The sequence below is a fragment of the Aulonocara sp. 'chitande type north' Nkhata Bay genome, linkage group LG13 (genome assembly GCF_057382095.1).
Source record: "Aulonocara sp. 'chitande type north' Nkhata Bay isolate Kocher_YH1m ecotype deep benthic linkage group LG13, A_spYH_male_GT1.1, whole genome shotgun sequence".
Taxonomy (NCBI): domain Eukaryota; kingdom Metazoa; phylum Chordata; class Actinopteri; order Cichliformes; family Cichlidae; genus Aulonocara; species Aulonocara sp. 'chitande type north' Nkhata Bay.
The window spans coordinates 8361935-8387586 of record NC_141356.1 but is presented as its reverse complement, the minus strand read 5'-3'; the positions used below and the strand labels follow the sequence as shown (position 1 = coordinate 8387586).

Below are 25652 nucleotides of genomic sequence, written 5' to 3'. Positions count from 1 at the left end.
TGTAACACAGGAGAGAAAACGGCACTGACGTGTTTATGAAACACAGTAACGCACTACAAGGTCCCGTGGATGAAGTTGCTGAACATAAAGCAAATTAAACACACAGTCACTAAAATCTTTGCATTGTTGCGCACATTTCGTTTTGTTTTTTTTATGATCAGGACATTTTTACCATGTAACGAGGTGAAAGCAAAGCAAAGGAAAGCTGGCGGCGTCTCAGCCAGTGTGTCGGGTTCTGTGATTGTGATGAGCAACAGCAGAAGCAGCACAGAGTATTTGTGTAAATGATCCAGAGGTCTGAATAAAAGGAGTTTTGACAGCTCTTCTTGTGACACACATACACACTAGAGAACAACTTCACTACACAAACATCAAAGTACACATGTTGCAACGTATCCTCACAATTCTCCGTTAAAAATAGAAAAGATTTTAAAAATCCATTTGGATTATTGGATTGGATTAACAAACAACCCTCTGCACACTCTAATTAAATGGTGCTCAATCCCTCAGGTGGCTGCGGTCAGGTCAGACTCCTCTGTCCTTGGCATCAAGGGAGATAATATACTAATAAGTGTCTAATAAGTGCAGGGTGGGCTGGCTGTGCAATTTTACTGCCATCCAACTATTACAGCTGCAGAGGCGCGTGCAGCAAGAGCAGCAGCAGGCTTTGGTCAATTACTTATAAAGCACCACCACCTGCTGCAGAAACCCCTCCCCCAGTGTGCTGTGTGCCTGTCTACAGCAACATTACTGTACATTTCCAAGACAGTCAGGCAAGTTTTCAATCAAAATTATGCAGCTTTTTGGTTATATCAAATGCAAAACAAACAAAACAATTGGGAATGTGTCACGTCATTTGAAAATGGACTGTCACTTTAATGACACTTTCAAATGATTTGCATTTTTCAAACAGGAATAGAGAACCTGTAACTTGGAGAATAAATGAATTCTGCCACTTTCAATTTCAGCAAACTAAAGGCAAATTGAACATGCAGAGCTACAGCAGTTCTCGGAAATTAATACAGGCACGGAAAATAAGGCTTAACAAGTAAACTGTAAAAAAGAAAAAATCCTTTGAATTTATCAATCAATCTACCAAAACATATACAGATTTTTGGGGGATAAAGGTAAACAAGGGAAGTGTTTCTTTTGGGGCTGATACATACAGACAGAGCACAGACACAATGGTCTCACCAAACATGACGACATTTCAGTCTGATTACTGTCACAGACAAACCCACTGACTCAACATCAAATTAAACTCCTCATATTGATGTGAAGATGACGATCATGATGACGATCATAATGCTCCTGGATGCTTTGAACTGTTAACTAACTGAAGTTAGACTGAACGGCTAACTCTCGATAAACACCAAAGAGCGGGCTGTCCGTCGTCTTCTCAATCTTCCGTCTTCGAGGTCACTCTTTGCTCTCCAGGCCCAGCTCGACGACCTCTTCGCAGAGAATGGCTTCCGGTATACCTCCCTCTCCTTGAAAAAGCTCCTCCATCAGCTGCTCCCCAGCGCTGCCAGCCCGCGACGCCCACAGAGCAGCACCCTCCCGCAGGCCCAGCGTGCGCAGCAGCCGCGCGTATTCCAGAAATGCAGCTTCGATAAGTTTATGTGCATAGTGAGTTAAGGAGATGCCACAGCAGAGCGACTTGAAACTTTTACATACTGGCATCTCATCTATAGAAGTTCAAGAAAGATTAATCAAGTGTTGGTCTAATTATATCACTGAACCAAATCCAAAAAGGTAACAAATAAAACAAAAGCGTTTAACTAGAGAATAACACAATAAATGCAGGCGCTCAGCTCAGTGATACTGTTAGCTTCCTGCCAGTGCAAAGTGTGCATTACATTTAAAGACACTTTGAGTGCTCATGTGGAGTACAAAAGCTATATATAAGAACCAGTCCAAAGCAGACCACCCTGTGTGAGCATGCACTTGGCGACAGTGGGAAGGAAAAACTCCCTTTTAACCCCTCGCAGAAAAAGGCTCAGGGTGGTCCATCTGCTGCTTATGTGGTTTCCTGACATCCTAAGGACCTGCCAGCATCAGGGTGATAGAAAGGATGGAGCTGAGGGTTTCTATGGTTACCTTTTTTACTACCGTTTGTGTTTCCCTGCTCAAAATGTTTTTTTAGACCAAAAATAAGATCTAAGCTTCTTGAAAGGAAGATTGGTTGGTGCACTGCACTGATTTCAGCTACAGTAGGATGACTGCATTCGCCCTCTTGCACATTAGTAATCACATAAGCCAAATGTACAAATTTACAAAGATTAATTGGTCTCTCTCAAACACACACACACACACACTTGCTCTTTTGTGTGGGCCTAACTTCTAGGCAGTGTTGGCTCATGTACTCACAAAGTCTGAAAAATAGAGATATTTTTACTAAAAAGCTGTTTGACGTTATTGTCACTTCTCCAAAAAAACCTGCGCTCGAAGAGAGCCTGGCTTGATCTGGTCCTCATGAATCATAACTCGCTTTGTGGTTAAAACACAGAGTAAACACAGCTTTGACAAGACAAACAGATATCTTATTACACAGCAGAGATTTCTAGATGAAATATTGCTTTTAGGTGAATGTCAGATTCTTTTTCTTCTCTCACAACATACTCAGCGTGTATTAGATAAAATAGAGATTGTGCAGCACTGTGCGCATTAAAAATGTGGCTGATAAAAAGAAGGGTTTGGTAGGACAGATGTAGACATAAATTCTTGTTAAGGGTTACAGGTTATCTCAGTTGAGTCACAGAGGAGCAGGGGAACACTACAGGATACCATACTACTTGAGTTAGATGGTAAATATATTTAAATCTTACAGATAAGAAGTATGTGCCAAAACTGTGCCCATAGATGGTGATATACAATAAGCTTTCAAAGTTTAGGTTGAAAAAGTTTTCCAACTGTTCTCTGTGATCACAGTGTGTTACTGGCTAATGGGAAAGTGTGAAATAGAGCTTGATGTGCTCTGCAGAGCATCTAAATTGACCTTCACTGTGAAGCTACTATCAGGTGCATACTTGTAACGTGTAACAATAATGGGTTTTCAAAAAGGATATTGGACGAGTCGTTGGCCTCCATCACCCCATACTTCAGACAGGCTTCGATGAAGAGGGCGGCACGATCAAAGTGTCTCATGCTGTCCGGGAGATGGAAGGAAGAAAAGAAAGATACAGAGAGAAGGAGGTGAGAGGGACCATCAGAAACCAGCATCGTCCCTGCCTTGATGCCTGTGTTCCTACAGAATACATCAACCTTGTCGTCCTCATGTCTCTCTAATTCTCTCTGAGAGCTTTTTGCTGCCAGAAGCATCTCGGAGCATGAGCTGTTAAGGAGGGGGGACCGGTATTCTCAGAGGAGATCGATGCTGAGGTAAGAGACACAGGTACAGCCCACACCCTACACTGTGGTTTGTCCTTCAGTGTAATCAGGACGAAAAGGACTGTGAAAGTGCAACGTCTTAGAACAAAAAACTTTAGTGCAAGAAAGGGAATCTCATTTTCGAGAAGAAAAAGTGAGCTAATATATTTATACATCCATGTATTTTATTACAGGGGATAATTACAAGAGTCTTATCTTCCCATTTCTGAATCTATAGCTTGTTCCTACCTGTGGAGCATCTCTCCTACTTTGTAAAAGCAGCCCAGTGAAAGCAGCACCAGAATGGCTTTGGATTTATGGTTGACCTGTGGGGAGCAGAGGTGTTCTGCCCAGCGCTTCAGCACATCTGAGCTCTCTGCTGGGTTCAGACGCACCTGGAAGCAAACGCGATACGCAAAGGCATGAATTATTGTTCTTAGTTGGAGGTTTGTCACTCTTCTGCTAAAACACACTGCGTGCACAATTATTAGTCAACAAAATATAAATTTTAGTAGTGAACAACTACAGCACTCTTGGTAAATCCAAAATGTTGATGATATATGTGAGAATTGTCCTGTATAAAAATCTGGATCTTCTGAAAAGACGCAGACCTTTTCCTGTATGCTGCTTCAAGAAAGTGTCTTCTAAAAACTAGCAGTCTGTTTGGGAGTTGAGTTTGAGGCTATCTTCAACCCAAAACGATACATTAGCTCATCTTTAATAATACCAGCTCATATCAGTACCCTACCTCCAGCCCCACCTGATGTCTGCTTCAAAGTGGAGTTTAGAGTATTTAATGACATATGTCTGAATACAGACAGTGGAAAAATGTCAGTCTTAGTTTTGCTGGATCTCAGTGCAGCATTTGATACAGTTGACCACAACATATTACTCAAACGACGGGAAAACTGGGCAGGTTTTTCAGGAACTGTACTAAACTGGTTCAAAACATACTTAGAAAACAGGAAATACTTTGTATCAATAGGTAACTTCACATCTGAGCAGACAAGTATCACATGTGGAGTTCCCCAAGGTTCCATCTTGGGACCCCTTCTGTTTAACATTTACATGCTCCCATTGGCACAGATTATAAAGAACAACAAAATAAACTATCATAGCTATGCAGATGACACACAAATATATATCACAATGTCACCAGGAGACCGTGGCCCTGTACAGGCTCTTGGTAAATGCACTGAGGAAATTAATGACTGGTTGTGCCACAATTTTCTCCAGCTAAACAAAAACAAAACTGAGATAATAGTCTTTGGTGCCAAAGGAAAACGATTACAGGTCACCAGAGAACTTCAATCTATACACCTAAAAACCACAAACCAGGCGAGAAATTTGGGTGTAGTGATGGATGCAGCCCTACACTTAGAAAAACACATTAAGACAATAACAAAATCAGCTTACTTTCACCTCAAGAATATATCAAGGATAAAAGATCTGATGTCTCAACAGGACCTGGAAAAACTAGTCCATGCATTCATCTTTAGTAGGCTTGATTACTGTAACAGCATCTTTACAGGTCTACCTAAAAAATCAGTCAGACAACTACAGCTCATTCAGAACTCTGCTGCTCGAGTCCTCACTAAGACCAAAAAAGTGGACCACATCAGTCCAGCTCTGAGGTCTTTACACTGGCTGCCTGTCCGTCAGAGGATAGACTTTAAAGTTCTGATGCTGGTCTATAAAGCTCTGAATGGTTTAGGACCAAAATACATCAGTGACCTCCTGACCCAGTATCAACCTTCCAGATCCCTCAGGTCATCTGGATCCGGTATTTTATCAGTTCCCAGAGTCAGAACCAGACACGGAGAAGCTGCATTCAGCTTTTATGCTCCTTATATCTGGAACAAACTCCCAGAAAGCCTCAGACCAGCTGAAACACTCAGCTTATTTAAATCCAGGTTGAAGACTCACCTGTTCTCAGCTGCATTTGAATAAAGCACCAAATCCACACTTTTAAGCTTAAATTTCAAATTTCAAATTTTAATCAAACTTAAATCATGCTTTTCATTGTCTTTGTTTTTTTAATGTCTCTGTAAAGCACTTTGTTGTTGAATTGTGCTATATAAATAAACTTGCCTTGCCTAGAGCCGGTTACCGATCCATCCAAAGGCCCGTCTGTGTGGCCTGACAACAGTCCCTTCCATCTGATCTTTAGATATTTTCTGGCACAGTACTGAGGTATTAATTTATGTGTCTTGTTCATTATTATGTCTGAGTCTTCTCAAATCTTTGGCAGTTAATTTGACTCTTTTTTCCCTCAACACGTATCTTGTCTGCGTGTTGACTATTTACAACAATAAGTTTAGTTCTGTCATCATGCCCTAATATTGTAACAATTTCTGCATCTCCTTGAAAGATTATTTTAAAAATAAGTTTTGCCCTTCAAAGTCAGTTAAATATCTCTTTGTGCCCATTTTGCACGAGGAAAAGAAGCTGATATAGATTGCTGATCTCCTTAGACCAGACCCTCCTTCATTACACACATCACCTGATATGCTTCAATCCAATAAGTCATTCAAGTTTATAAAGCTTATAGCTGGAAAATATGCATAAAAACAACGATAAGGTCAAAATGTTTGCCTAATAACTGTGCACACAGTCTATGTTTGTATAAAAGTCTAGGGGAGCATAAATATGTGACCACTACGAGAGTTCCCTGATGTGCAACAGCTAACAGGAAAACAAACTTCAGAGAATAAATCGTGGCGCCATAAGCGTCACACATCCACAACTCACATGCCCACAGATTTACACTATCCAAACATTACTCAGTATCTGATCTTCATCCTGCTGATGGATCCCGTCATGCTGAGTTACCTTAGCCAGCCATGCGGCTCGGTTCCACTCCCCGTAGGTCTGCAAGTAGCGGCAAGCATCTGCTGCCTTGTCAATCAAACACAACAGCTGAACTCCCTCTGATAAACAGCAGAAGATTGACAAGTCATACACACGTGTGAGACATCATAGCTATCAGTACCAAAGGTGGCCAACTTGGCCCTGAAAGCAGCAGAATGGTTTCATTACACAATGCTGCTATTAGCCAAATTGATAAGATAAACATTATTTGATTTATTGATTGATTCCAATATAAATCTTTCCAATTTAAATTAAAAATAAAAAGATCCCAGGTGTATGCTATACAAATAAAAATGTTCTTTCTGGTATCAGATATAGAGGAACACTACCTGCAAGCTTGCCATTAGCTATCATATTGGTGGCCACTAGCTTGATTGTTGACTGCGAGGGGCCTGAAGAGGTGATGGTGGTCACTAGGCAGGCCTTGAGTGAATCACAGTAGTAGCTGGGGTTGTCTGCGCTCGTCTCCAACAGTAATTGCACCGCCCGGTCCGTCTGAGAGCAACAACAAAGAGATGAGAGCGTAATTACCGTGGCAGCAGAGAGAAACAAGGCATTAGTGGCTCTGATAGGTAACCACTGTGCACGAGCTGAACAAGACAGAGCTGCGAGGGGAAATTATGTTTATTATCATGCTTTTCATCTGGTGTAGATGAAGGCTGGAGCTCGTGCTGGGGTCAGCACCGACCGGCCTCTGCCTGTCTGCCTGCTGGATAACTGCACCTCCAGCAAACAGCCGGCTGATTGCAGCTTGTGATTAGAAGGAGAGTGGTGACATTGAGAGGTGAAAGAGGTGATGTCAGTCCCCGCAGGCTGTGAAGCTAGGGAGGACAGGAGCAGCGCTGATTTTCTTCACTGCGATATGAACTATTTATGACTATGACATTTTAGCTTGCATGTATGCACAGCTAAGGAGGTGTAGATTTGTGTGGTTTGCAATGGAAAGTGTGGTGCATAGTCTACCAGTTATGCCACATGACAACTCACAGCTATAGTCTCCATGCAGATGCACTTTAACTGTGTAGGCGGTGCGGTGGTGTCATACTTACCTGACCCAGAAGGAGGAGCTGGTCAGCGCATTTCTTAGTGTGTTCATAACTGGAGCGCTTTACTTCCTGCAGGTGAACTCGATCCAGCTGGAACTTCTGTTAAAAAGAAAAACACAAGGAGCAACAACTTAAGGAGTAGTAGGAATAAGTTTTTGCTTTGTGTAACAAGTGCTTCCAGAAATCCATTAAACTTTGTGTCAGAGAGAGACAGAGAGGATATGAGTTAGTACGCATGCATTAATATAGGGAGAAAGTGATGGATTACATGAATACATATACCAGAGATGGAGAGTATAATTATAATGTCTTTAAAAACTTCACAAGTTTCTTGGGTGTCAGTGCTCCCTGTACTGTATTTCATTATTAAGTCTCTGTTTCCCAATTCTTGGTGACAGGAGATCTCATTTTTTCCCTGTCAGATACTTCACTTCAAAGATGAAGTCAGTGGAAGAAATACTCTGTTTGGTTTAGGTTAAGGTGCTCCTGGACAAGACCACACAGGAAACACAACGCACCATCCACTCGCCCACTACTGTGAATTCAACTTGACCTGCTCCATTCTCACATGGGTGAGATCACGCCGACTTTGTACCGGGATGAGGCAGGTTAAAGCCTGCTCAAAGTCTGACATTTTTATTCTCATGTGCACCTCCACCATGTAATGTATGGAGAAGTTTAGAGCTGCCTTCTTCATGTCTTTGAGTGGACGGTGACACCTCTTCCATCTGTGGAACAAAGGCTGAATGAGCAGTCTTCACCAGACGCCAGCTTCCCACGTCCAGTTAATGCATCATGCTAACTGTATGTGGGAAGTAAACAAGACTAGTTCTTTGTTCACTGATCACGCAGTGATAGAAACAAAAGGTTTCCACAAAATGATGTCTTTCTAACTGCCTTGTGTGGACGCATCCATCAGTATGTGGTCACTTCTTGGGGACTTTAAGGGTCATCTCTGTGGAAGAGATACAGCATGCTATCTTAGGTTCGCCAAACATGACTTTGTGACTTTTTTTTATTTTTACCTACACTCTATGGCTCAGAAAGTCACTCAAACAGTCCTGTCAGTGGGAAAATGATGCAGCTGTCATCACTGCAGCTGCTGTTTCAAGGCCATGTCAGCTCTGTGGGAGTCTTGGGGCGTGATGCTATATCCCCATAATGATGTGTAATACTGACTGTACTGACACAAAGGGAGCTGGAGGACATGGAGAAAAATCACTGATGTGTTGGTGAAAATGTCTCCGTGGCTTCCCCGACTCAGTCAAAAATTGTCTCCCTGGGGGAAGGATAGACGTTCAGGTCTTCACTACCCTGGGGGTTCAGTGAAGGTGGCGTTGGATCTGATATATTCTTTAAGGAGGGCAGGGCGTCCCATGCATGTCTCAACAGGCATGTTAAAAGAAATTCTTCAGGTTGGTTTCGCGTGGGCTCAATCTGCTATACTCACTGCAGGCATCGAGATTGTGTGATTGTATGTACTGACTGCACTCTGTTCAATTAGCAAAAGATAGGCAAGAAAAAGAAAAACAGCAGCTGATGGACAAAAGACAGTCATCAATTTTCGGGAGAGATAGCAGCATAGTAGATTTCTTTATAAGAATGGCTACGTGCACACATTTATTGCGTCTACATCTACAACAGAGGCTTCTTTTTTTGGCTTCGCTTTATTTTGATGAATTCTTCTGCAATTCATAGCTGTGGGTATACTTCCTTGCGGAGATACCAAATGAGTTTAGTAACTTCAGAGCTGTGTGCTCTGTACTGGAGTCCGGGATATTAGTAATTACATGCAGGCTGCTGCCACTGAAGTCGTTTTATGACAACAGGAGCCAAATGCTGCTGCACACTGTCTTGGTAGCTCTTTGAAAGTCCTAACTTTGTGATCACTGCATGGCCCCTTATTAGCAAGCAGCACAACTTTCACAAAAACGGAATGGTGCATAATCCATTAGAAAAAGATGTTAAGACTTTTTAATTGGAACTATACTGAGTGAAATTAGACAGTACATTTGCTTGTTGCTACTTAAAACCTTGAACTGAAAGGTCTGGGGCACTGTTTTCAACTGGCTAAATCGTCTTTTATCAAAAATGGAAAAGGTTTTTTCCTCATTTTACTTTCTCGGGTACACGGAGGTTGGCACAGTGGGGGAAAAAAAACGGTACAGCAGCCAAAAAAAAAAAAAATCCAGAAAATGCTATCTCCACATGCACAGTAAGCCAATTTTTAATTATCTTATGTTTTTCAAACTGTCTCTTTTTTGCAGACTAGAAATTAAGTCAGTTCACAGATACAAAATAGGAAAACGATGGAGACATTTGAAAAATGTTGCTCAGTGTGCTGAAACACGTCTAACTAGTCTGTTAACTGAAGATGAAAAGAGAAGAGTCATATTTATAAAGACCTTGGATGCTGATGCAAGAATGTCTTCAGCAGGATGCTACGCAATCAGACTGCACAAACAAATTAGACATTTTTAAGAGGGCATCAATAAGGGCTTGAATCACTCAGAGGAGAGGAAGGCATGGAGTTGACCTTAAAGGCTTAAAAATGTGGGCGAGAGTAGATCCACAGCGTCATTAGTAACAGAATGCACTGTTTGACCGAGGTGATATTGACACCGTGGACGATAAGGGACAGGCCGTCTGTGTTTGTTTGTGCATAGTCTGGCTTGAGGACATCGACTGTCTTTGGGATGACTCCTGGGGGGATTTTTTTTTTTTCCAATGTTGGCTGAAACTTATCTGTCTTTACTTTCTCTGCTCACCAAAGAGACAGCACCAAACACAGGTAAACACTTTCTCCATTTTCTCTTATTATACTGACCTGGAAATAAGAGGTTTCACACAAGACATCGTGGCAGATGTCCAGGTGGCTCTGAGGTGACGGTTGGACTCCTTCGCTTTGGGCCTGACCCTCTGCGGCGGACACAGTTAGCTGACGAGCCTGTGCAAATGACTGGATGTAGTGGGATGCCACCGTCCAGAAGTGAAGGTCTGACTCGTCCCCGAACAGCCTGCAGTTTGCCACAGAAAAACAAAAACGCATCACCTGAGTTCAGTGTTTGTCTCTGGACTAGTCAGATTCTGCAGCCTGAATCATCATGGCACCTGGTTTCCCTACTCGTTTGCTCATTAATGACCACAGTTCCTCCATCATCCAGCCTACGCTTTGTCTGTAAGTGAGCTCTCCTCCTCCTCCTCCTGCTTTACTTTCCTCAGCCTCCTTTAACATATCGGCACAGACACATAGCTGTTGCTAGGTTACCTTATGACATTAACAATGGCATGGAAACTTGAGACAGCCAGATGTAGAGACATAATCGTGAGCTCTCACTGAGAGTGCAGCCAGGGTGTTCAAGGAACAAAAATGATCTTTTAGACTTTCCTGGTAAATCATGGCATTAATAACAGGATGCAAACAGGGGTGGGATGATATGATATTGCCTTTCTTTTCATACTGGCTGCTCTAGATTTGTCAGATGCTCGAGGGAAATGAAGGCTGAAGCAGAGATGAGATGAGAGTTGCTGACACAAGCACAAGTCTCATACTTTTTTTGTGGTGCTTCAGAACTACACTTTACAGTTACAGCAAGTATATGCTCTTTGGCAGTTAATTTTAATGTTTCAAAAACAAAATAATTTGCTTTGCTTGATAATTTTACACCTTCTGGCTCATCTTTCCAATTTGTTCTAAATTAAGTAGTTACATGTTTATAATTATTTTCCTCCACAAATAACTAGAAATCCCTGCTAAAACATCACTTTACAATATAGTAGAAAAATGAGCCCAGCCTTGTGTAATAGCAAAGCTCTCAATAGCAGCCTCATTTCTCTGTTGACGAGTACAGTATTTCCTCTACTATTCAAAGCAACAAAAAAGCAAAAACTTTCTTAAAAAACAGCTTTTGGAGGAGAAAGGAAACAAAAACCTTCCTGCAAAAGGTAAAAACTCAATGTAGCACAAGCCAATACATCACTGACAGTCAAGTTAGAAAACCTGTGATCACTGAAACCAGACTGACAATTGACTCTGCAGCATGGCTCCATGAGGAAAAGAAAAAGCCAGGGAAAATGAAATTTGATTGTGAGATTATAAAAAAAAAAGATGGAAAAGGACACAGGATGATGGGGAGACGGGCCAAAAAAATCAGTTGAAAGAAAGTTACAGCAGTAATCAGAAGGTATTGAACGAGATACAGAGCTGCAGTGGCCGCCTGGCTAAAATGACAGATGGCTACTTGCGCAATCTAGAGCTGAAAAACAAGAGTTTCAGACTAGGCACAATGGAAATTCACGTTTCTCTAGCAACTGACTGCATTTATTTGACTTTTCTAGAAACCATGAAGATAAGCCGGAATACTGAGCGTTATTTGGTCAGACGAGACCAAGACAAGTTTGTTAGATTAGATGAAGAGGCAAGAGCACAAATAGCACTGCAAAAACCTCTGTGAACCGAGAATGCATAGTCCTGAGAGTGATGCACCAAGGTGAGAGAATACGGCTCTTCAAGAGTGCAGAAGGAACCGGGGAGGTGATAATTATAGGAGGCACCATGTATGACTGTGGAGATTATGGAGAACAATACTGGCTGATGAGATCACTTTTCATCTGCAGAAACTGGGCAGGAGAAGAATATTCTAGCATGCTAACAATGCAAAGCATACCACCAAAAAGTCACGCAGGAGTTTAGAAAGAAGACACAAGCTATGATCTGGTCAAATGTATCATCATGGGCCACTCTCTGATCTTAAGTGGGCACGATCACTAAAACTACATGATAAATATGTAAAATTACAGAAACGGTACTGGTAGCTGCCCAGATTGTACTGTAATTTTAAAATTATGAAAAAAATGAAAGGAACTCCTGTGTGTTATTTCAAAGATAGAAAGTCGCCCTCTTCATCACCGAGTAGCTGAAATAAGCTCTCTAAAAGATGGCTGCAATATCTTTTAAGATTGGTATCCTCCATCCTGAGAATGTTTAGTCTGTCATACAAAAAATGTGAACATAGATATGAAAAAATATTAAATCCACCCCAAAAAAGCCCAAGGTGCTTTTCTTGCACAATGAGGGCAAATATTCACTGTGCAACTCATGTAAAGTCAGAATTATTATTTTTATTAGAGAATATCATTAAGTTAGTATTATTCTCTATATTAGACAACTTTTTTTCTTGTCCCTTATACTCTGATACTTCTGTTGGAACTCTGTAACCAAGGCTTTTATGAGTCTTTGACATAGATACACTGTCTGAATGTTAACAAAATAACCGCCCCAGGGTACTAGCGAACGCTCACGAACACGGTACAATCTGCGCAGAGACAAACACTGGCAACTTCACACAGAGCTCGAACTCACCGTGAGACGAGGAGGCAGCGCTGCAGAAGACTGAGCTCTGGGTCCTGTAGCACACTCTTCATATCACTGGGGGGCCAATCAGAGACAGACAATCAAAACACAGCCAGGGCCAATTACACTTCTCTAACACAGCAGGCCCAGTGTGGCTGTTCCAGGAGTTTCGTCTTATCTGTCAACCCACAGACTACATGCTCTCTGGGCCCGCTGTCTAAGCACTAAGGAAGGACTTACAGTTTCTAACTGTAAAACAACCCTACATGAACACAAACTGGAATCACATACATGCACTGTTATTTGGTTGTTAGTGTCTGTGCCATTACATTAATATCGAGTTATCACACGAACTTGGCATTAGAGGACAAAGCAACAGTGCAGTAACTCACTTTGATAATGAGTTGAGCTGCTCCTGGATTAGGCCTTTTATCTCATCTTTCTCACTGTAGTCTCTGAAACAGAAGGAAGGATCAAAGCAAGTCAAACGGCTCCTTTAACATCTACCTTAAATAGAACCTGACCTGATATTAAATGGAAATCTGAACACTTTTTAAGAGAAGTCGATCTGCGGTGTCAAGCGAAGTCTATTCTAACATTTAAGCTGAGGATGGGTATTGCCTTACACACGCTGCTAATATAGCTGCTTACTTATGATAAGGGAGCTGTGAAGCAGTGAAATACTCAGGGCTCAGTTAAATGGGTTTGTAACTACATCTGGCTTAAATAGTGTCCCTCTGGACGGCCTCTGCTGAATCCCGCGTTGAGCTGTTTACTTGTTTATACTGGTGATTTTTACAGACAGTGTCTGGGTGGTTGACAGAAGCTGTAGTGGTAGATGAAAAAGTAAGAGCCTAATCTTGCAGACATCTTACTTAAAATTAATTACATTTTCGATATTTATATTTTCAGTTCTCATTTTGCAAACTGGGTGAAAATTCTAACAAAGTTTTGTAAACACAGCTACCTATGAAAGAAGATTAGGGCCACTGGGGGGGGGGGGGGGGGGGGGGGGAGTGTGCTCGACTTTTTTGTTCTTCTTTTCCAGAATTCTGAGAAAAAAAATCTGAATTCTGAGATTAAAGTCAGAATTCAGACTTTTTTCTCAGAATTATTTATTTTTTTAAATTCTGACTTTAATCTCAGATTAGAATTCCGAGGAAAAAAAAAAGGTCAGAATTCAGACTTTTTTCTCAGATTTATTTATTTTTTTAAATTCTGACTTTTTTCTCAGAATTCTGGAAAGGAAGAAAAAAAAAGTGCCCCTCTTTTTTTCCCCCAGTGGCCCTAATCCTTTTCCATAACTACTTTTTAACTGTTCTTAAAACTATTTTTTGGTTGACAGACATAAAAATCATCCTTCAATGCAAAGTGAAAGTAGATTAAAAATGGATGGTATTACTAAATTGTAACCAAGATTCGCAATCAGATGATTTTTATTTCTCCTCAGAGTGAATCAGTCTGAAAATAGGTCAACGTTATGAATTAATGAGGGGAAAGTTTGGTTTTGAGATAGCAGAGTTGAAAACCTTCTCATACTCATTCATTAGTTTTTTGTAGAACATACTGTATGTGGGGAGATGAGATCAGTCTGTAACTGTAAAAGTAGCACAGTTCAACAGAAGATGGCTTATTGGTCTTCCTCCTCAAATAGAGCAGTACACAGTACACATGTTTAAATGCAATTTAACCTAGAGCATTTCACACAGATTACTGACCGAGGCTGTGTGGATATCAATAATTGAAACTACTGACAACAATTGATGTGCTGCTCTGCTCACTTACAACCGCCTGCTTTCAGGGTAGGAAGCAATATTTCATTTTTATTTTTAAAAACACATCAGTAAAACCCATCTTTACACTGCTCAAACAGTTTATTCAAACATCATATGGTCACAGCTCATACGGATCTTGCAGACAACCTCAGGTCAATTCATGAACTTCTACTCAGTAAGTTGCTTTCTCTTACTAAAATGTATCTGCACCCTTATGTACAAGAAAATGAGAAGTAAAGCTTCTGATCACGTCAAACCAAACCTATTCATAACGTTAAATCTTGTTGCTAGTTCCTTTAGCTCAGCAGCACTTTGTGAAAGTTAAAATCATCCTCAGGTCAAAATCAGTTAGCCTGACTAAAAAGACATGTAAACAAGGAGACGATTTCACAGTGAACACTTGTTCAGAGGTGAGACTTACACTTGCGTGACGTCCATGGTAAAGGTTCCTGACCAGGGCTGCAGCAGAAGAAAAGCCTTTAGAGTGAGGGCAGCTCGGGGCAGCAGCAGGTAAGGGCACCACACTGGATCTGTGCATATTTACCACAGATAAGAAAGAACACAATATTAGACTGTAGGTTTTATCAGCATCATAAACTGAGTGACTACAGATGCCAACCTGTAACTGGGTAAAGGAGCTCTAATCCACAGCTACACCGATTAGCCATAACAACCACCTGCCTAATATTGTGTCAGACCACCTTTTGCTGCCAAAACAGCCTTGACCAAACTGTGCTGCGGTTCTTCCCATATAGTAGCATGGTGCCAGGTGTTCCCTAGGCATGCGATGCACACACATCTGGCCATCCACATTATGTAAATTTAAAAAATAAAACAGGCCACCTTCTTCCACTTCTCTGTGGTCCATTTACTCACGCGCTTATTATTGGCGCTTTTGGTGATGGCTGGGGTCACCATGGGAACCCCGATTGGTCTGCGGCTATGCAGCACTATACACAACAAACTGTGAGACACTGTGTATTCTGATTCCTTTCTACCAGAATTACATTTTTCTGCAAACTGAGCTTCAGTAGCTAATCTGTTGGATTGGACCACATGGACCAGCCTTCATAAGAGCTGCAGTTTAGGAGATGTTCTGACCCAGTCGTCTTGCCCAGTTTTCCAGCTTCTAGTTCATCAATTTTGAGAAGAAAAGGCTTACGTGATGAAGAGACAAGACAATCAGTGTTATTTAGTTCACTTATCAGTGGTAATAATGTTATGCCTGATCGGGGTATATGCAACCATTTTTAGTTGACACTTAACAAAAATCAACAACAAAAATCTACATAAACCTTTTCTTTTCAGTCCTTTATGCAGCATAAGGATCCTAGCTCACCAGTCAGGTCTTGTTCATCCATGCGGTAGCTGGCAGACTTCATGGCCATTTCCAACACTCTGATACAGCCATCGTCGGATGCCAGGACAACCTTGTCTGATGTGCACCAATCGATGTCTAAGATGCGGTAGTTCACATTGCGACCAATGCGCATGCTGCTGACCATTTGAACCTGCAGAAAAAGGACATCCAAGGTGATTGATTTCAAATTGCAATCTAATTGCTTCTTTTATTTGTAAGGACACAATATGGAAAGGTTTTTTTTGATCAAGTAAAACAGGAAACAGAATGATGTTATAGGCACACAAGAAAAAAAAATAAAAGTACAGTAAATACATGTTTGTTTTGGTAACAAATAGATATGCATGTAACTAAACTGTTGTGAATTTGTATGTGATAGCACAAGATCCCAAATGGCTCATGTGCTTCCCGCTTCAGCTGCTGATTAGCTCATTGGAAGCTGGGGTTGAAATTCTCTTTTAGATTTCGAATCATAATTCTCATGATTTGTTACATTATAGCTTTTTCTTGTTTTATTCTACGGCTTGACTCATCTACTGTCTGGCTTTTATAACTGGGGACCATAAATAGGGCTCCACGATGACCATTTTCTCTCTACCTCGCTCTTCATAATAAACCAAATCATCGACGCGTGTGTCATTTAATCTGCCAGTTAATATCTAACACTGATTGCTGCTGGGTAAGCCAACAAAAAATGTAGAATGGATACAGATAACAAAATGCAGTGGATGACATTAGATCAAATAAAAAACTGAAATGTAAACAAGCCAGAAGGAATCTCGGGCAAGATGAAAAGTAGACTGCTCAGAGGGGACCTTGAGGATGTTGACGACTTTGGTAAACAAAGCTAAAGATGAAGCAGGGATTCGAGTCACCTTCAGAACTCACAATCATCCATCCTGCTATGCTTGAGCTTTTACATGTCAAGAGAAAGCTTTTAAGAACTGCGCGTGTGTACCTATACAACACACTGTAATGATTTGTCAACGCAACAGCAGAACTGCAGCAGTTGTATTAAAGCAGTAAAACAAACTTTTTAAGTTAAACTCTGTGGACACCGAGAAGCTGAAAGATCTGGGTCTGCTCCGAAGGCCTACTCAATCACCGACCCCCACTCCCGCACTTCGCCCACAATGGATGCGCCTCAAGCGGTGTGAGAGGAAGCAGAAGAGGGGTAAGCGCGGTGGCATCCGAGCTAGGCTAGCGGCTAGCCCACACAAACCCGCCATCCCCTCTATCGTTCTGGCCAACGTACGCTCGCTAGAAAATAAACTGGACGACATCCGACTGCTACGTTCATCTCAAAGGAATGTAAAGGACTGCTGTGCTTTTGTGTTCACGGAAACATGGCTCAGCGACAGTGTCCCGGACCGCGCCATTCAGCTCGACCAGCTAACATGCTACCGTGCTGACAGAGTCATCGTCGCGGGAGGTAAGACCCGCGGGGGAGGACTTTGTGTTTACATCAATGATGCCTGGTGTCGCGATGCTGTTGCGGTCTGCAAACACTGCTCACCAGTGCTGGAGTTAATGGTTATTAAGTGCCGGCCATTCTATCTACCGAGGGAATATACAGCCATACTCCTGTGCGCTGTGTACATCCCTCCCTCCTCCAATGTCAACAACAGGAATGAGGCACTGAATGAACTATACCAGCACATCAGTGAGCAGCAGACAGCCCATCCTGATGCTTTTCTCATCCTGGCTGGGGATTTCAATCATGCAGACTTAAAGTGCGTGTTTCCAAAAATACAACAACACATAAACTTTCCAACAAGGGGAAATAACACACTGGACTTTGTTTACACCACCCAGAGAGGAGCTTACAAAGCTTTTCCCCTCCCCCACCTCGGCGCCTCAGACCATATCACTGTCATGCTAATGCCTGCTTACAGACCGCTCGTTAAAGTGACCAAACCGGTTCGTAAGCGGATACAAGTGTGGCCAGAGGGGTCTTCAGAGGCTCTACAGGACTGCATCAATACTACAGACTGGAACATGTTTAAGCAGGCTGCCACCTATAACAACACCACTGACCTCCAGGAGTACGCAGAGACTGTTACTGCCTACATCAACAAGTGTATTGAGGATGTAACAGTCACGAAAACCATAACTGTCCGGGCCAATCAAAAACCATGGATGACAGGAGAGGTCTACAGGCTGCTGAAAGCTCGGAATGTTGCCTTCAGAGTTGGAGACGAGGCAAGCCTGAGGACAGCTAGGGCCAACCTTTCCCGTGGCATCAGAGAGGCTAAGAGACAGTACTCCAGGAAAATATCTCATCACTTCAAAGACAGCAGAGACTCACGGAGCCTGTGGCGGGGCATTCAGACCATCACAGATTACAAGCCCCCACCACAGACCTGTGATAGCACTATCCCCCTGCTGAACGAGCTGAACACTTTCTTTGCTCGCTTTGAAGCCCAAAACAGCACCACTGCACAGAAGACCCCACCCCCTCCTGGTGACCAGGTGATGACTCTGTCACCGGACAGCGTGAGGAGATCCCTCAGCAGGATCAATGCACATAAAGCTCCGGGTCCTGACAACATTCCTGGTCGTGCACTGAGAGACTGTGCAGTGGAACTCACTGATGTCTTCACAGACATCTTCAACATATCACTCATCCAGGCTGTCGTCCCCACATGTTTTAAAGCCACCACAATCATTCCGGTTCCAAAAAAGTCATCTCCCTCCTGCTTTAATGACTACCGTCCTGTTGCACTTACTCCCATCCTGATGAAGTGCTTCGAACGACTAGTCATGCAACACATCAAGACTGTCCTGCCCCCCTCCCTGGATCCCTTCCAGTTTGCCTATCGGCCCAACCGCTCAACCGATGATGCCATCTCCACTGCACTCCACTCGGCACTCACACACCTGGACAAAAATGACTCATATGTTCGAATGCTGTTCATAGATTTCAGTTCAGCATTCAACACCATAATCCCCCAACAGCTCATTCAAAAACTGGTCCAGCTGGGGCTCAACACCTCACTGTGCAACTGGCTGTTGGATTTCCTCACCGGAAGACCTCAAGCAGTACGGGTTGGCAGTAATACATCCAGCACCATCATTTTAAACACGGGGGCCCCGCAGGGATGTGTGCTGAGCCCCCTCCTCTTCACTCTGCTGACCCATGACTGCACCCCATCATACAGCTCCAACCTCTTCATCAAGTTTGCGGACGACACAACGGTGGTGGGTCTCATTAGCAACAGGGATGAGACCGACTACAGAAGTGAGGTGAGACGCCTGGCCACGTGGTGTGCTGACAACAATCTCTCTCTGAATGTGGAGAAGACGAAGGAGATTGTTGTGGACTTCAGGAGAATGCACACCCAACATGCTCCTCTGACCATTGACGGAGCGTCTGTGGAGAGAGTGAGCAGCACCAAGTTCTTGGGTGTGCACATCACAGAGGATCTCTCCTGGACGTACAACACCACAGCACTGGCCAAGAAATCACAGCAGCGTCTCTTCTTTCTCCGCAAACTAAGAAGAGCAGGAGCACCAGCCCCCATCATGCACACTTTCTACAGAGGCACCATCGAGAGCATCCTGTCGAGCTGCATCACTGTGTGGTTTGGAGCCTGCAATGCGTCCTGTCATAGAACCCTCCAACGCATAGTGAGAGCTGCAGAGAGGATCATTGGTGTCTCTCTCCCCTCCCTCCAGGACATTTACAGCACCCGTCTCACTAAAAAAGCCCTTTGCATAGCGGCTGATCCCACACACCCAATGCAAAGCTTCTTCAAGCTGCTGCCGTCGGGGAGGAGACTGCGGAGTCTCCAGGCCAGGACCAGCAGGCTGAAGGACAGCTTCATCCATCAGGCTGTCAGGAAGCTTAACTCCCTCCCGATTCTGCCCCCTCTCCCCTCTCTCCTCCACGGTCTCACTGAACTCTGTCACACACACACAAACACACACACTCTCTGACTCACTCACTGGCCTGCACCAGTTACCAGTCACTTTGTGGAGCATTGGACTGCCATTACCTCATAAGACTTTGTTGTTACACTTTCTCTTACCGTACATTACCAAATCTCCATTTGCACTATTTGCACTACTCTGCCTGGTTTACACTCAATGTCACTTACCCATTATATTGTATATTATATAGCTTTCTTGTTATATGTAAAATTGTATTTATTTAAATTTTTACTTTTTAATTATTTTACTTGCATTTTTTAATCACTTTTATATTTAAATATATTTAAATGTTCATTTGCTATTTATCTAGGGAGTGAAGAGTAACGCAATTTCTATTCTCCGTATGTCCTGTACATGTGGCAGAATCGACAAATAAAGTTGACTTTGACTTTTGACTTTGACTTATTATTACAGTGTTAGCTTCAGAAAGGACATTAGTTTAATGCACCCCATAGAAATACTGTCATGCCCCAGTGAATGCCGTTCTATGAAAACCCATTAAGTGTGCCACAGTGAGCCCGTAAACCACTGCTATGAACCTGAAGACGACTGTTGCTTTTTTAACTTATGAGCTACGCAGTGCAGTGAGGGTATGCATGCTGGGAATTTATAGCATCTCATATGCAACTACCAGCATGTGGAGTTACTGTATAGAGTCTTACCTCTTTAGTGTCCCAGACCTCTGCTCCATCTGTGTACATGACCAGCAGCTTTTGGTTACCCTTCCCGGGGGCGAAGCGAATCTTCTTCACCCAACCACGATGTGTTGGTATCCCCCTAAAAATGTCAATTAATAATAAGAAGAAATGACCTTATTTACTTTGTGGATTTGACTTTTCAGCTTCATCACTCACAGGTTCATTCAAACATGCTCGTGAAAATGAGCCTGTGTGCACTACATGATGTACTTTGCACAAAATCTGAGAGCACATCAAAGGCCATATAATCCATTTTATGTGCCATGTATTCAGAGCAGGTCAAAAGTGACCCATGTGCGATTTCAAACACGAAACCTACAACCTCTGAAATGGGCTTTACTGATCGATTTGCTCATAATGTTTACAATCTATGAACCGTTTCTTTAACAAAGCATCAGAAAGCAAAACTGGAGCTATCATAAGGTTTTTCAGTCTAGCTGTTACCTCGACAAACGAGCTTTGAGATCCCAGAAGTTGAGATTGCCATCCACATCCCCAAGCACCAGGGTGTCACCTTTCCAGGCAATACAGGCTATACTGCCCATGCTCCCCTGCAACACAGGAAGAAAGAAAAAGGTGTTAAAGCAAAGATGATAAAGTGCTAGCCTCACACGTGAGTCGCTCTAGCTGTGTCCTCTGAGTTTTAAGATAAATTGCAGTTGAGTCCATGATCCTTCAGACATGCAGTCTGAAGTTTATGATTACCCATCATATAACTGGAGATAGACATCAAAAGGAATTAGGTTATTATGTTCACAAGTCACGTCTTTAATGCAGCCAACCATTGCGTAGTTAAAAAAACAAAAACGCGCAATTCAAACAGCATAAAAGCCATCCCTTTTCCCTCTGCAATAAAACATCTCGCTGCCAGGCATTTAATGTCAGGGCATGAAGAAAACAAGACAATAAATTGATATATGTGTGGCAGCTGAGTGGTAAACAAGCACAACATCTGAGTTTTGAATAAGGCCAGACTATGCTGTGAAGCAGAGTGCCAATGTTAAGATGTTACGTGTCAGCTCATCCTCAGTATGTGATAGCCCAAAACTTTTTAGAAGACTTTGGCTCAGTTCCCTGACAGAGATATGAAGATCTTCTATCATCCCGAAAAGACTGTAAAACCTTTGGGGTATGCAAATCTTTGAGAAATAAATCTCAAAGCCGTCACAAAACTAAGGCTTTAAAATCCCCAGGTAAACCGCCGGTATCTGTCTACGTGGCGGAAAGCAAAGCATTGAATAGGCAAACAATCCACCGGTTCACAAAGGAAACTAATATATTCCATAGGTTTCCCTTTAGAAATGCTACACGAAGTGAGATAAATGTTACTCAGTTAAATAATATATTAAATGATAATGAAAAGATATGAGATTGTGCCATCTTCAGTGATGACAAAGATGTGGGCAATCAACACCCGACAGCAGCAGGTGCTACACTACAGCGTGACTAAGCTCTAAACAACTGCAAGTTTGAACAAGGTAATGAGTCCAAGAAAGTCAAAGTCCTCCAAAAGAAAGGGAGGCTTAGGTAACTGAAACTTTCTTAATTAACAATCCGAAGCGTTCTTTGTTAGGGGTGACATGTCCACTTGTAAGGTAATCAAACCATCCTACAGTCATGATGTTACCAATGCATCCTGGATTCACCCGGGTGAAAAGAAATCCTGTCTTCAGTAATAGCTCGTTTCTTTTTACAAGGGAGGACACTTTGCTGTCAGAGCGGATTAATAGCTAGGTTAACATGTACTTGCTTTACATATAAATACACACACGCTTTCTTTTTCCTGTAGCCTGACTCATTGCTCCCTATCAGTGAGGTGAACATTTGCTAAACGCTATCTGGGACAAACTGATGACACCGTCAAATTCGCAGACATTCAGCTGGCCGTTTGGTTCCCAGGGGGAAAAAAAAAGAGAGAGAGAGAGAACTGGCAAAAAACATAGCGCTGTACAATTTATCTTTGAAACCTTTACTTTGATTACATTTAGTTTATGACTGAAAGAGACATTAGGTTGGCAACATTTTGTTGGGGAGCCAAAATCTATATCATCCCCTGCACAAGTTCTCACAAATAACCTGAAGGACACAGGATTTTAAAGAGGGAGTGGTGGCATTTACTTTATCGAGGGGAAAATTGGGCAGACACTGCCTAACAACCGGAAAGCAGAGCTTCTTTTGAGTAAAGTGACAAGACAGTGCAGATATAAAGTAAAACACATAACACCAAGGAGATATTTAGCCTCTAAACATAAGAGAGCCCAAAGTAGATGAAGAACATAAAAAGAAAAAAGAGCACTTATTAGCCTTTGGCTAACAAAATGACTGGAAGTGATGGATATGGTACACAGCAGAGGTGGGGGAAATCCAGGCCTCAGGGGCCATTGTCCTGCAGGTTTTAGATGTGTCCTTAATCCAAGACAGCTGATTTAAATGGCTAAATTACATCATCAACGTGTCTTGAAGTTCTCCAGAGGCCTGGTAATGAACTAATCATTTGATTCAGGTGTGCTGACCTGGGTGATCTCTAAAACCTGCAGGACACTGGCCCTTGAGGCCTGGAGTTCCCCCACTGATTGTATACAGTAAAAAAAACAACGTGTGTTAGGAAACAGAGAGTAAATAGATAAACAGATGGTGGAAGGTGGGTGATCAGTAGTTACACTGTCAAAAACTTCCTGAAATGAGCCCTTTCAGGGGGAAACTACTGTGAAATGATCAGCAATCAAAGGATGGCCAACAACATGGGTGTGTGGACACAGCCACAGCAGGTTGTTGGAGCAATATTCAGAATCAGAATACTTTATTAATCCCGAAGGAAATTAGGGATTCACTGATTTCATTGGCACACAAGAGGAAGTGAGTGCACAGTAAGCTCCTCGTAGGCTATGCTAACCTCTGATGGTATTGCAAACCTGGCCCCAAATTTGCCCAGACGGTTAGGTGACAGAATATTTTATTCTGCATATACACTATTTAAAGAAAAGAATGCACAATGGAATGTCACTTCTTTACTGTCACCAGTATCTTGAAAATGCAAATGTTTCAACTAAATTTTTAACATTTTTCCTCACAACTTATTACAGCAACAGAAACACAGAGAGAGAAAGCACACAGTCAGAAGGAAAAGGAATGACAAGAGAGACTGATGTAAAGGAAAAACCTGATTATGATCTGTGTGTACAAAAAGGATTAACATGATATTAACAAAATGAAAAGAGGTCGATATAAAGCGGGGACAAATAGCTTTGTGCAAGGATCGGTGTGGACGACCTTGAAGCAGTACAAGAGCTTATAAGGTAAAGAGACGAGGAAGAAGGAAAAAAAAAAGACAGTCTCGGGACTCACATCAGGTGGAATTCTTGCACCATCTTTGACTGTGTTGCCCTCTACAGTGATGTGGTACACTTGCCCATCTGTGTCAGTGAATACAAAATGCTCTCTGGCTGAGATAGCCTGGCTTGTCTCCGACTTGCTCTCAGCATCCTGCAGGAGACTGTAGGGAGAAGAAGACAAAAAAATGATACTGACTATTCTCCCACCTAAGCGCTAGTCTTTGTTCACACTTTCTCGTGTGAAATCTTTTGGTTGGACATCTTGTTATTCGGCTCCGCACTTTGACAGGGCTTTACGTTTATGAGGAGCCTAGTGATTCCCCAGCAGGGGTGGTTGTACCGCAGGAGGCACCTCTGCAGTTGCCAGAGGGGGTGAAGAAAGACTGTCAAGAAGCTGAACTAATATGAAAAACTAGACACATATATGCACATATATATATCAGCTGTTACACATGAGTGCTACATGACATGTGGTTGAATTATTTATTCTTTATTACAATGTTTTCTCAATGAAACATAGTAAGGACTAAGGAATTTGTTCTGGACTGTCTGTTCTCTTAAGTTCTAACATTGGGACCATAAAAAGTAAATACGATCTCAGCCAGATGGATTTAATGCTGGATTTCATAAATGTCAGTCAAAAGGCTTCCAAGATTCTGGAGCTCCACAGCACTCACCTGATTACTGAGGATTCAACGCTACTCTGCTCGGCATCTGACACAGTCTGCCGAGCCATGGCCTCCCTCGCAGCCATCTGCTTCTTCTTTAGACTCTTCAGGTTGTGGGATGGGGACCATTCCTGTTGACATAACCGGGGGATTGCGGTTTTTGTAACAAAGCCATCCGTACAACACATTTGCGGACACAATAGCAAACAACTGCAGCATGACCCGCAGACAAAGACAGACTGAGAGAAGGGAGATCTGCACACTCACATAAATGAAACTAAGGGAGGCAGGAGATTTGTTTTCCTCAGCCCTCTTGTCTACATTCTGGTGCACTGTGGCTACAAGTCTGGGTGAGTCGAGGTTGTAATCAATATGGAAATGAGACAGCAAAACGGTGCTAGGGGAGGCCTGCATGTATTATTAAGGTTACTGCCGTTTTTATTCACACTGTGGACGATTTTTACGGCCTCACTGTAAAGTTTGTCCAGCATAACTCTTGTTTTATGAGCATTTCTCTGGCCTAATGAAGCCACTGCTGTTTGCTGAGCTTGGGGAAATTTTCCAGACTAATCCTTCAAATGACCCATGCAAACACAAGGCGAGGATGGGCCAAAAAGTATGAGACTATTAACGCAGGAAAGAGTCAACAATGGGTGTTTGCAACACTTTGTAACACAAGTTAAAATATAAAGTGTGGAGTTAAATGAACATTTAAAAGCAGAAATGATACATTCCAGCATGATGATGATCTGTTCTCTTAGTATTGTGGTCGACTGGTCGTCGTCTTTCGGATGCTCACCTCAGCAGATCATCAGCCTCACCCTATGCCCAGCATCCTCCTCTGTATGTCCTTCTTGACTACATCCATGAATGTTTTTTATCATCATCCTCTTTCTCTCCTCCCCGGCAGCTCCATGTTCAACAACTTTCATTCAATACATCCACTCTCTCTTCTCTATACATGTCCAAACCCTCTCAGGCTTCCCTCTTCTGACTTTGTCTCCCAACTGTTCAAACTGATGTGTCCCTCAGGTATACTCATTTCTAACCCTGTCAGTCCTGGTCACTCCCGATGAAAATCTTTGCATCTTTAAATCTGCCACTACCACCTCCTGTCTTTTTGTCAGTGCCACTGTCTCCAATTCATATATCATAGCAGGTCTCACTACCATCTTGTAAAGCTTTTCTTTCACTCTTGCTGCTATCCTTCTGTCAAAAATCATTCCTGACACTCGTCTCCATCCTGC

The 25652-nt window shown here is 42.5% G+C and overlaps 1 protein-coding gene across 1 annotated transcript in view; it reads right to left on the bottom strand.

Moving 5' to 3' along the window:
• Positions 1–852: 852 nt before the first annotated feature.
• wdr11 (WD repeat domain 11) overlaps positions 853–25652 on the bottom strand; it is a 64277-nt gene continuing 39477 nt past the window's right edge. Inside the window, exons 15-29 of the mRNA XM_086258532.1 lie at positions 24415–24536; positions 23751–23898; positions 20850–20956; positions 20370–20484; positions 15754–15925; positions 14836–14944; positions 13032–13094; positions 12649–12714; positions 10114–10303; positions 7290–7385; positions 6570–6735; positions 6202–6299; positions 3619–3764; positions 3069–3148; positions 853–1622 (exon numbers count right to left, since the gene is read on the bottom strand). Coding sequence (XP_086114658.1) covers positions 1420–1622; positions 3069–3148; positions 3619–3764; positions 6202–6299; positions 6570–6735; positions 7290–7385; positions 10114–10303; positions 12649–12714; positions 13032–13094; positions 14836–14944; positions 15754–15925; positions 20370–20484; positions 20850–20956; positions 23751–23898; positions 24415–24536 — 1881 coding nt within the window. The 3' untranslated portion in view covers positions 853–1419. The remainder of the gene's footprint in view (positions 1623–3068; positions 3149–3618; positions 3765–6201; positions 6300–6569; positions 6736–7289; positions 7386–10113; positions 10304–12648; positions 12715–13031; positions 13095–14835; positions 14945–15753; positions 15926–20369; positions 20485–20849; positions 20957–23750; positions 23899–24414; positions 24537–25652) is intronic.